Consider the following 12,901-nt stretch of genomic DNA (forward strand, 5'->3'; position numbering starts at 1 on the left):
GTGGAGAGGGACTGGCCACTGTACACCTTGTTTATATTTCATATAGTTGAGTAGAAAACAGTACTGACAATCTCTTTCTCCTATCCTGATGGTAAGCTTAAGAAATGAGAAAACCAAAGTGAATTTGAAACGTCATCCTTGGAAGAAGAATAGTTGTGGCCTTAACAAGGTCACTGAGTTGAAATCCTTTCTATCTTTTGAATGCTTTTCATATGGGAGAAATTTTCTATTCTCTCTCTTCAGGGAAAAGAGTCCCACCCTCAGTGGTGTACAAGTAATTACTTTAAAATAAAATGAATTTTTAGTTCCTCCCAGATGCGTGTGGCTTGATTGCTTTGACATTTGCTCTGATTATGGAATATGACGAGGAACAACTGCTTGACCACATGGAGCTCCTTCAGCTCATGCCCACAAGCGGAAGGAAATAAGAAGCCCCATCATGGGAGCTCGATGTGTCTCAGAAAAACAAACAAAACAAAACAAAAGACCAAAAAACGACATGAAGGTATGTATCATCTCTCATGTAGCAATGAGAAGATTCAAATCCAGAGCGATCTGAAGATCCATGATCTTCTGAAGCCAAAAGATCTACCTTTCCAAAAGAGAAAGCCTTTGAGTCTCCTCTCTGATGACAACTAGACATTCAAATGGAGAGAGCACTGTGTGCTCAGAGAGAGAAGCTGTGGTCCCCTTCTCTAGGTGCTGTCAGTTGATGAGGGCTCTGAAGTTTTAGCTCAGAGACCAGCCAGATGCCTCCAAGTCCAGAACATTCGGTGTTAGTAGTTAGTGGCAGTTACTTAGTAGTTAGTAGTAGTTAGTAGTAGTAGTCAGTAGACAGAACTTCAACAATGGTGAGGTAAATGATGCCAATTCTACAACGTGAAATGTTAGCTAACAAACCAGGTATCTGCCTCACATAGAGACCGGCTATAGAAGATTGTGATGTGCTCCTTGAGCCTGAATCCATTCATCTTGATGGTGAAATACAGAATGTGAAGTTAAGACAACCATTCATAAAGGGAAGCTCTTTGATCAGTTTCAGAATGGCCCCATTAAAGAGTCTCACATTAATAAAATATCCTTGACCAAAATGAATGGTTAATTTAATTAGAAGACTAATTGGAGTCTTATTAAATCTAGGGCCAGTGTTAGGTTTCTTAAGTCATCATTACTTTATGATAATTAACAGAACATTTTAGTAAAATAAATGCTTGAAGTTTATGAAATTCTGATTTTGAAACTTTTCTACTGGCTTGACTGAATTCTTCTTATTTTTTTTTAAAGTCTGAACAGAATGGAAAGTAAGTGAGTGATCCTGGATGAAGGTCAGTAGTTAGTAGCAGTTACTTAGTAATTAGTAGTAGTTAGTAGTTAGTAGTTAGTAGTAGTAGTAATAATAGTAGTAGTCAGTAGAAAGAACTTCAATAATGATGAGGCAATTTTATGCCTCTCTGGCTTATTTCTGATCCTTTGTCAATCCTGTGATGTTGGTTAGTGGAAGCTCTGAATACCGATGAGTGAATCCTGAGTAGTAATAAAGCAATTTTATTTTCATTTTACTAACGATGCAACCACGGGAGTGTCAAAGTTCCTATAAGATGCTGATGACAGCAGGAACCCTGTTCTCAGAGCTTGGGACAGAAACTTCAAAGACAAACGTTTCTGAGAATCCAATGATAGCAATTATAAACGAATTCCAAAGGCTTTGCACCTGTTCAACTACATCCCTTGTTTGAGAGCACACCACAGAGAAGTGTCATAGGCAACTGGCTGGTCAGGCTAGTTTGCTTATTGGTAGGATTTTGGAGAAGAAATGCCAGAGACAAGACAATCAATACATAGGAAAGATGGAGACTGGCTCTTTTGGGAATGTCTGACCTTAACCAGAACTCGTGAAAGATCCACAGGCTGAGTGTCGGGTGATGAGATATCAGCCGACAGATTGGGGGAGGACTCCCTCCCTCCTTTTCTCCCAACATGCCAAAATACATTTCTAGAAAATGTTAACTGGTAGGTACATGGTTGCTTGCCTGCTTGGTACCATCTCTCAAGGGAAAATAAAAAACCTCATTCTTTTAACTTCCAGAAGTTGACCTTGACCAGCTTATTCCCCCCATCCCCCAGAACTGTTTTCAACGCTCACAATCAAAGGCAGCAGGAGGAATCAAATTAACCCTAACGACTTTCTGTCTAAAACACTTGTTAAGCAAACAAAAGGAATAGTCATGAATTTCTTTCTTTAAGATATTTGCTTCTATTTTGGGAAGGATACCTGTTTTCCAAACCATTCTCAAACAACTGTGTACATTTCCCTGAAGAATAAGACTCCTTCTTTGTACTTTGTTTCGTTTATGAGAGAAAATTAACTTGACATGAATTTTTGGGCAATATGCAGAATACAATTTAGGTTATTCAACATGTAAAATGTATTTTTGTTTTTAATATACATCTCCCTATGGTATGGGAGAAATAAGGTAGAGAAGAACAAGTACGTTGAAACAGTGAAACAATTCCAAGAAAAAGAATCTTGCAACTGGTAATCCAACTTTTCTAAAGTTGTTGTTACACAGCTTAAAATGCGAGCCTTTGATAGAAAAAAAAGATTAAAAACAATATTCACATTGCTATATTGTCTAAGGCTGGTTCATCTAAAACCACTGAGTCACTGATAGATCTGTCTGCACCATGTGGTTATGGGGCTAGACTCAAGTCCAACACCCCGTCCTATGTATTGATTCAAATTATAAATTAGTCCTAAAATATTAGTAACAATATCAAAGTGGAGTTGTCCTTTGAAATGGAAAAGCATTGAGTTACCAAGTTGAGTAATTTAAAATTGTACTTTTAAAAGTGGAAGGAAATTATAAAAAGTATTTTATGAGACATCTGCACAGACCTAGTGTATTCTTTAAAATAATTCAATGGCGTGGAAAGTATGCCAAAACACATTTTTCTTTGGTTGTCCAAGCCAAAACTATATATGCCCAGCTTTGATTTTCATGTCAAACCTGAGAATGAGATTAAACTATACAGTTGTCTCAGGAAAATGGGAATCTTTGTTAAAGGTAATGACTTTCAGATAACATAAACAAGGGCAATACATGATGAAATCCTACTTAACACATTTTCTTTTTGCCAAACTATTTCCTTTAAAAATATAATCTTGTCAACAGTGTAGATAATTCTCATCCACACCATTATCATAACCATACAACTTTCTTCCCTGTGTATTATTGCAATACAGTATAAAAAGCTCCCAAGATTTTTCTTTGGGATATTTTTCAAGTATAATGTTTGCTAAAGTGGATTTAGAAATGTAGAGAAAGATTCACAAAGAGTATAATTTTTCACAAAAGTAACTATTAAGATGGTATGATTTTTTATCATGGATATTTATACCATCTAGTTTATTTCTTAGGTAAAATATTTTGTGAAGCAGTTACATAGTTGGTTTAATTTAATACATTTAATAATAAGAGTAATCCTCCCACTTGGAAAGAAAACTCAGGATTATGTTCTTGATAGTAGAGGCAGGAGCATTACAAATCAAGAATCACACTTTTAGAAAAGATCTCCTTGCAGATTTGAGCTCCTCTATTATGTGTCTTCAAGGGAGTCTAAGAAAAAGTTCTGTAAATTATAAGCTCACTTACAAGAAGTCCCAGTAGAGAGGGCTGTGCAACCATCAGCCAACCTAATCAACCAGCTTTCGCTTCCTCCAGCACAGTTTTAGATTTGGCCGAGCATACCTGAAATTATGTACCACACCGACTACTAGGGTCTGGCTTTGTGAATTAACTATCGAAACGGATCCAGCAACTCTGAAGTTTCCTAATTTCTTTCTTGCTTTATTTGGTCATTAATGTGAATTTTCCTACCCATTCTATACCTGAAACACAGTATCCAGTAGAGTCATATGCATTATTCTGTTTTACATATGACAGCTTTAGAGACACTCTCATGGGGCTTGGGGATATATATATATATATATATATATATATATATATATATATATATTTGTTCTTTTCCACTCTGTACCTACATATATTGATAGAATAGGCTAGGGAGTGGACACAGGGGCAAGATAAATATGACCTCAAGAGAGATAAAATCCATAAAGTAACACAGAACTCTAGGGTAGTATATACCTCAGGCATTTGTGGAGATGACACTATTCTAAAGTGTGTCTCCACAAGGGTCTCTAATGTCTCTGCAATGTCAACATATTTGATTTTTCTATGGCGTTTGCTTCTAGAAGAAAAATTCCCAAGCAATTCCTTATAGAGTGAGCTTTCCCCTATTGCTGAGAGGCAATACCAGGCACATCACGAAGTCTACTGGATGGACCAAGGTTCGCCAATGAAAGAATGACAAGGTTGGGCCATAGGGAAAGGAAAGGGCACACTAAGAAGTGATGGTCTTTCCTCAGAGTGAGTATATCAAAAATAATGGTTTACAAACCCATCTCCTTAAATGCCCCTTGAGGCAATGAAATCAGAGAACCTTTGATGACACTGAAAATCCAGAGGTTCTCTGAGTGGATCTCTTTGGACATCTTGGCAGGCTGCGAACAGCAAGCTGGATACTTACCATTTCCTGCGGACTGAAAAGTGAAAGCACATTCTGTCTCTCGTGGGAGTTCTACCCCTCAGTGCTTTGCCCTTCTGCAGGAAGGACATTCTCTGCTTTGGGAGATTGTTACCCATGGTTAAATATTAAAAATGAAACACCTAACTATTCCACTTGTGTTTCTTTCCCAGGGTATCCCTGGAGATAGAGTACCATCATCAGTATTCAACCCAAACCTTTCAAATTTGCTAGAATGTTTGACAATAATAGTTACAGCAATAATAGTGTTTGAAAAGAATAGCAAAATCCCTAATCAGTGATAAAACAAAATCTGTAGGGAGGCACAAGCACACATTCCAAATCTATCCACAAGAACACATATTCCCAGTATGATAAATGTGATTTTGCAAGTCTCTTCTATGTGTCATGCCTCTAATACCCCAACCAATAGTCACATGCTTAGAATGCCTTGGCCAACAGACATGATTATTGTAAGGACTGTTGGATGCTACTTGTAAGTTAGAATGGATTGTATATTGTCAATGGTGAAATGGCTCAGTGTTCCTAAAGTCATAAAAGTACAACTAGGGCTTGTTATGGTTAGATTCTTTGATTCAAGAAGAGTGTTTGAGTTGTCCCTCATTTTTTTCACCCTTGAAAGTGTGCCACACATGCCAACATGATGCTGTGATGAAAGGGCCTATGGGAAACTTTAAGATGCTCAGATGAACCAAGAGTGATTTGCATGTATCCAGTGTCCAGATTCTACCAGAGCAAGAGGGCATTCCTCCCCACAATTCTTATTCTATGTCTGGTGTCACCTCTTTCTGTGTACTTTTGATTGCATGAGATATGAAAGTCAGTGACTTATATAATTCATAGAATCAGAAGTTATCAACATAAAGAAGTTGTTCTAGGAATAAGAAGAAATACAATATATGATACTAAGTGAACAATTTGTTTGTCCCTAGGGAAGTAACTATACTTCGAAAAAAACCAGTGCAATGGGTGGCATGATTTACTACGATGAGCTGTGTGATGAAAGTTGTTTAACAAGTAATAGCTTGTGAGTTCATATGCTTGGGTTCAGGAAGCAAGAAGATAGAGTTAAATTAAAAGGTGGAAAAATGGTGAAAAGAAGGCACACCCAATGCTTATCACAGCATCACACAACAGACAAACATTCCGATTCCACGTGCTGCTCGTGGGCCGTTTAAGCACAGCATGAGCGAAGGGCTGACAAGTGTATGGATTTGGATTGTGGCTGTGTCTCCTTTCCAATGGATAAGGATATAGATTGCACAAGGATACCTTTTTGGTCTTTATTTCTTCAGAGCATGAAAACAAACAACTGAAAATGAAGTAGGTGACAGTGAGGAGAGGGGACATTCCACAGTACAGAACATGCTGTGCCACTGGTGATGAAATCACAAACAGTTAGAAACTTTATTGATTTTTGTTTTTTTTTTTCTGTGTCAATAATGTGTACCAATTGTTAGGAACAGCACCGAGTGTGCCTGTCCCCCTAAAGCCGTGCACAATACACACAAAATAAAAACAATCAAACAAATCAAATGAAATCATTTACACATAATAATTAAGAACCCTGAAGATCCAGATCAGATTTTCCCTACAGCATGAAGACTGAAAAGGCAAACACACCAAAAAGCTTGAACTTGAAACTGACCAACAGCAAGACGTTCTTGGGAAGTTCTCTGTGAAATTCACTACAGAATTATTGACATTCCAAAGATGGCTTAAAAACAAAACAAAAAACAGAACTAAACAAAAACCAGTGCAAAATCTTTCTAAGGTTTTTAGCCACATATATCCTTTGACTAGATTTACTGAGTACGTCTAGGCTAGCTTTCCACTTTTAAAATCTAAAATTAAGATTAAAAATAAAAAATCAAAACAGGATGGCTTAGAGGGCTCCCCTGAGGAGTCCCCACTGTCACCACTGTTGGTGGCCTGTGGAGTGTTGTGATGGAAAGGTACCATTGCCACAGAGACTAAACACCGGCTAATTAGGTCTTCTCAGTGATATTGGTCACCACCATAGTGCCCTGCTTGGCCTAAATTAGGAAGATAAAAATACCTACGAGTTGGCCAAGGCTAGAAAGAGTACTTTTCCAGAGCTAAAAATTACATTCTTTTAGGAAAAACAAAACATGAGCATTTGGTCAACTGCCTTTGTTGTGCAATTTTAATGTGCCTAGGTTAAAAGTCATAATTCTTTTTCTCTTCCAAGATAAAAACTGTCTCAGTGTCAACTCTTACTCTCTGAGTAGGAATCCCACTCACTACATAGCCCTTGGGAGCAGGAATTTGGGCTGTCTTGGTCGCTGTTCTGCTCCTAGGTTGTAGTATTACCTGGCCTACTGAATGGGCAACAAGTTTCTATTCACTCAGTCACTAAATGTTGGTTAAACAATGAATGTTATGATCACTGAGTGGAAGGAGGGAAAGGAGTTCTCAGCTACATTTATCTCTTAAGTATCTGGAGTCAGTGCAGAGGGCCAGAAAGGCTCAGAGAAGTGTCTGAGAGATGGGCCAAGCCATCCCATTTCCCATCAGTAGAATCACAGCTTTTGGAATGTTGGGTTTATCTCTGCTCTTTGGTATTTTGAATGGAAAGAGTCATTCCTTGCAATGGTTACTCCCAGTCTCTTTGAGTAACTTCCTCTTAGTCATACCCAGTGGACCGCTAAGGTCCCACTGGTCACTCAGACTTCCACTCAGGAGTTGCTATCTGGACTGAAAGGTGAACAAATCACGGCTCAAAACAGCCTTCTCCATTAATAAACTCAACTAGCACTATCTATCTTCTGTGCCAGACAGAGCAGATGTGCAATAAATATGTTGGGGGAGGGGTGATGTGGAAACGGTGGCTGTAAAAATCCAGGCACATCCACAGTATCCACTGGTCTCCCAGCCTTTCTTCTCAGTCTACCTGAATTAATGGGTGATTCTTAGAGACCTCTGATGTGCTCTACATGGCTATTATTTCATAGACATCTTTGTAGTTTGCCTGCTATCCTCTCAACTTTAATATCTTTTCACACGACAGTTATTGCTTCTTAGTAATGAGCGTGCAAGATTCATGAACAATAAGCCATTTTCTTCTTTTATCCCTATCAATATCCAAACTCAATCACAACTCAAAAGGAATAACTCAGGTGAAAAGAAAACTCACTTATGTCTTCAATGTCCAATCAACATCGCTGAATGGGAGGACAGTATTTGCTATACTCTACTATATACAGATACGCTTTGTTTTATTTGTTTTTCGTCCATGCACTGTGTAATGAGGATCACGACAACAGTCCCTAACAGGCACATGAAGGAGGGGCAAATGTTCAGTCATGACTGGAACAGGATTGTGCAAGCCATGGATGCCACTGAAAATAAAACGGATGGAAAATCCCAGGCAAGAGCAACATGGGACCTGGACATGATGATGACTGAAATGGTAGGGCTTTGGGGGTGGGGTTAATTTTCCTGCTTGCAGGGGCTGGGTGGAGAGCAGGAGGAGGTCTGGGATGGAAAACCCGGGGAACAGGCTGGGCTGGAAGGAGTAAGGGTCTTGCTAATCACAGTTCAGAGCTAGAGATAAGGGATGAAGGGTTCTAAGAGTTCCTGGGAATCTAGGCACATTATCCCTGTACCTGTTGAACAAGAGTGCCAGACACCGTATCCTTAAACTATGTCTAGAACCATTGCTTTTCCTGGCTCTTTCCAGCTCCCATGCTTCTTTCTGGAGGCAGTTCACCACTGTTCACATTCCGGAGATAAGCATACAATTTGGTAATGTAGTGAAGATGTGGGTTTTTCTTCTTCCACGCCCAGCTCCTTCCTTAATCCAAGTCATGTTTAAAGTGTTCGGAGGAGGTGAGGAGCGAATCTTAATGATTCTAATATTCATCCAAAATCCACTCCCCTTTGGGTGGATCACTACTTTCTATAAGGAGAAGATCTTGGCCCTCCAAACAAAACAAACCAAAACCAAAACCGAAAGCCAAACATCAGCCACCCACGTCCCTCCTCCTCCCCCCACCACGGGAAACAAAACAAAACAAAACAAAATAAAACAAGAAAACAAATAGAAGCCTTAACCATTTATGAACTCGGAGTGAGTATAGCTCTTCTAGGACGAGCTGCAAGATGACCCTGCCTCCATGCCTTGTTCAACTTGATGATGCCCGGGGAATGGGAGATGATGGTTTCTGACTTCCGGCCTAGTACAGATGTTCTTGAAGCTGGATTCCATCAGCAGGTTAAGTGAACATGACAAATGTCAGTTTCCTCTGTTCATTATACATAATTTTTATGTATATATATATGTATACATATATATATAAATTTACTATATCTGATTGTTCCTTTAGAAGCCTTTTATGTGGCAGTAGGCTTCCAGGGAGGAGAAGAAAATGTACAAGAGCCACAGGAGCACAAACAGGGAAGATGTGAGGAGCTTGGCAGTCCGGGGCCCTCCCAGCTCACCTCCTATTTCTGGCCTCCGCCGATACAGCAGCACCCCCACGTTGATGAAAGCAAAAATAGTGAAGAGAGTGACAGAGAAAGCTAGTGTGCCGGGGGACACTTTGAACTGTTCCCCGTTGGCTGCATGGTAGATGGCAGCAATGGACCAGGCCACGCCGATTCCCAGGAAGACATTCACAGCATTGCTTCCAGTGACATTGCCTATAGACGCATCTGCATACTGGTCCTGGGTAGCTGCTACTTTGCTGGCAAATGTGTCTGTGGAGAGAGAAGAAACAGACCATGACACTGAGTTAACCTTTAAAATAGAGTCATGAGGTACAAGGAGCTTCTACTGTGTGCACTAGAGTCAAGCCCACAGTAGACTTCTCTGTCTCTTTTGAGTCAGTCTTATGGTCAAAGGAACAGAACACAGATCTCAGGAGCTCAGGGCTTAGTGCTGTCTGCATCACTGACAGAGAAAGTCATTTGAGATAAGTTTTTTATCCACAGATACTATAGCTTTTTGTCTACTGGGCTTGCATGGCAGGTTTTCCTTTTCAAGACTATTTACAGCCCAAGTTATAACTATATCCAGTGGGGACTTTCAAAAGACTATTACAAGACTCTATCCAGCTGTTCTTGGTCATAATCCCTGGGGCCCAATAATCTATTTTCCCAGAATCCCAAAAGCTTTCTATGTGTCACGATGTGTTGAAAATGGTTGCAGGAGGGTATTTGTGAAGTGCTGTATCAGCAGCTATTGCTTACAGATGACAGAGCTAAGATGTCAGGAGAGAGCTCCAAAGGTCAGGAAGCAACTCAATACTGCAATTGAAAAGAATCAGAATGTAATCCTAGCTGACATTTGCCTAGAGTCACAGTTCTCCATCGGAATGGAGGGAGTTGACACCTCTTCATATCTGGTGTTCAGAAGATAGAATAGAATATAGAAAAGGATGCTTATACTTTCTGGAAGGGTAGGTAGCTTTTTGTTACTTTGTAGAGACAATAAAAACAGAGCAGTGTGGATTGGTTTATAAATTGAGGTGCTCCACTTGTTAATCATAAAAGTACTCCATTTCTGGGTTGTGTGTGTTCCTGACATCAAGGCTTTTTTCAGGGCTGGTAAGATGGTTCAGTGGGTAATCCTATGTTCAATCCCTCAAACTTATAAAAAAAAATCAACTCCCCAAAGCTGTCCTCAACCTCCACACCCATGCATGGCATGCACACCCCAACTCATACAGTTCCCCCCATTCTTTGTGCGTCTCCGCGTGTCTTTCTCTCTGTGTCTTTCTGTCTGTCTGTCTCTCACACACATACTCTATCACATACATGCTAATTCACATGACCTATGTCATGTGATTGAATACATTTCTTCTTTCTGCTCCTATTCCTTTGCTAGCATTCCATGAATGAACTTCCATGGGAACAATAGGAAAAGTGTGCATGTTTATCTCATCCTGCAGATCCTGTGCTTTGTGAAGGGGACGAGGGTATTTAGTTTGACCAGAGCCTACTGCACCTGCATATCACACTATTTTTCTAAGGGGGATCTGGCCATCCCTGAGTACCCATGCCACTGGTTATGATCACTGCCTGTGATAGATGGCAGATTATTTTTAATCTTATAAAATTAAGGAGATGAAGAAAAATACTACTTATTCCATGTCACACACACAGGTTCTGTGTCTATTCTCATTTAACCATTTTGTGGTCTTACAGCTAGATGTAATTATTCCACTTTTGTAACTTTGGGATCACTAACATCATTATCTTATCTTGGATGGGGTCCTGGGTGGAAGAGAATATTTATGCCATCAAGATTTCAGGGTCTATTCCCAGTTCATACCGTGTTTCCCATCCCTGGAAGACTAGCTCTCTTTTCTCTTAGTTTGCTACAGTCACTCAGCTCCTTCTGCCCAGGAAGTCTGGAGCAGGTTTTCTGTATCAAGGGAAAGAAGCCTGAGAAGGTATAGACGGACAGCCTGTTAAATCCACCTCTTGAATCTGCTCTTTCTTCTGTAGTCCCCATCATACATAGCAGCCCAACCAGGAGCCTCAGAGATGCGTGAGTAAAGAAACCCAGACCTACCCTAATGGCCTCCGCATCTCATTATTAAGAATTATTGGAGCTGCTGATACTGAAGTTGCCTAAAAAAACTTTATGTGGCTTTCTTTCTCCAAGGACAGCCAGTGCAGTAGAACAAAGAGTTAAAACAAAACAAAACAACAACAAAAAACAAAAATAAGAGCCCAAGAGGAAGCAGCTTAGGGGAGAGCCACTACTGGGAATTCCCTGAGTCTCGTTCTGATCTTGGGTGATTGCCAATGACAGATGGCCAACCAAGTGAGGTGGGGCAGTCTCTGGAGGAAAAGAGATACCCTCCTTCTGACTCAGGGACCTATTACAAACCACTCTTCCTTTTCCTTGCACAGGTTTTGGGGGGTTCTATCCCAACTCTGCAGACGGCATTCTCTGCCTATATAGGTGAAAATAGCACAGTCAAAACCTCATGCATCCAGGGCTCTGATGACCCAAGGTTTGCTAGATTGGAGAGCATACTGGGTCTGTGGCAATTTCTACTATTGCTATTTTTCAGTGGCCAGTTTATGTGAATATTGTGTGAATGTTCTAATTTGTAACAACAGGTTCTGATTTCAAATACTTTTCTCTGGAGTCCCTGACAATTATTAATCAAAATTAACAAGTTACGACATAAATAAAACATGTTCAGGGCCTCTTAGAGTCTGATTGGTTTTATTTACCTGGGTTATTCACTGAGTCTCTTGTCTACTTTTATTTTTGATTCAAGAGCTATGTAAAAACATTTTAAAAAAACAGCATGCAAGCCGGGCGTGGTGGCACACGTCTTTAATCCCAGCACTTGGGAGGCAGAAGCCGGCGGATTTCTGAGTTCGAGGCCAGCCTGGTCTACAAAGTGTGTTCCAGGACAGCCAGGGCTACACAGAGAAACCCTGAAAAAAAAGTCAAAAAATAAGAAAATCACGCAGTAGGACCTGGAAGCTGGTGAGAAACCCTGAAAAAAAAGTCAAAAAATAAGAAAATCACGCAGTAGGACCTGGAAGCTGGTGAGAAACCCTGAAAAAAAAGTCAAAAAATAAGAAAATCACGCAGTAGGACCTGGAAGCTGGTGAGAAACCCTGAAAAAAAAGCATGCAAGTCCAACCCATTAACCTTGACTGTGAAAGCCATAGCTTAGGTTTCCAAATGTAATGCACTGGGGTCTCCCCAAATCACTCTCTGTTGCTGCTCTGCTGCTCGGTGCACAGAACAACTTTGCACACCCCATGTGTTAGAGGGTGATAAATCCTATCCTGAGCCCCAAGCCTGCAGCTTGACTGTGGTTGACCAAGACAAATGCTGATGTGCAAAGTGAAATCCAAGAAACAGCTGCCATGGACTTAGAAGTGATGTTATCATGTTCAGAGGTCGGCTCGCTAAATACAGAGATACAGGAATCAGACTTCCGATGTGATTCACATACACTCAGACGTGTTGATGATGGTATACATCTGCTTTCATGTGTGCTTGTCTCCAGCTGTCCTTTCATGCTTTAACTTCTGCCTTGAGTTTTAATTAACTGTACGTCAGTTGTAAACTCTCCAACATTTAGTGCTATCTTGTTATTCTCTATGACTATAAATCAGGAATGGGGAGGGTTTCCAAGAATCAAACCACACATCAGAAAGTTAGGCCACCACTGTTCTCTATAGACTGGGTTTCCAGTTCACTTTATATAACCTTGGCCAAGTCGTCAGGTCAGCATACAGGAATAGACCCCTGTTTTCCTCTAGGACTAATTACGTTTTTTCTTAACCTGGA

At 40.3% G+C, this 12,901-nt stretch overlaps 1 protein-coding gene across 22 annotated transcripts in view; it reads right to left on the reverse strand.

The window, feature by feature from the left end:
* Positions 1-5,877: 5,877 nt before the first annotated feature.
* The window catches only part of Slc8a1 (solute carrier family 8 member A1), a 350,559-nt gene continuing 343,535 nt past the window's right edge, over positions 5,878-12,901 (reverse strand). For all 22 annotated transcript variants that reach the window (XM_021185827.2, XM_021185828.2, XM_021185833.2 and 19 more), the window contains one exon: positions 5,878-9,330. In XM_021185827.2, the coding sequence (XP_021041486.1) occupies positions 8,954-9,330 (377 nt within the window). In that variant the 3' untranslated portion in view covers positions 5,878-8,953. The remainder of the gene's footprint in view (positions 9,331-12,901) is intronic.

The sequence above is a fragment of the Mus caroli genome, chromosome 17 (genome assembly GCF_900094665.2).
Source record: "Mus caroli chromosome 17, CAROLI_EIJ_v1.1, whole genome shotgun sequence".
Lineage (NCBI taxonomy): Eukaryota > Metazoa > Chordata > Mammalia > Rodentia > Muridae > Mus > Mus caroli.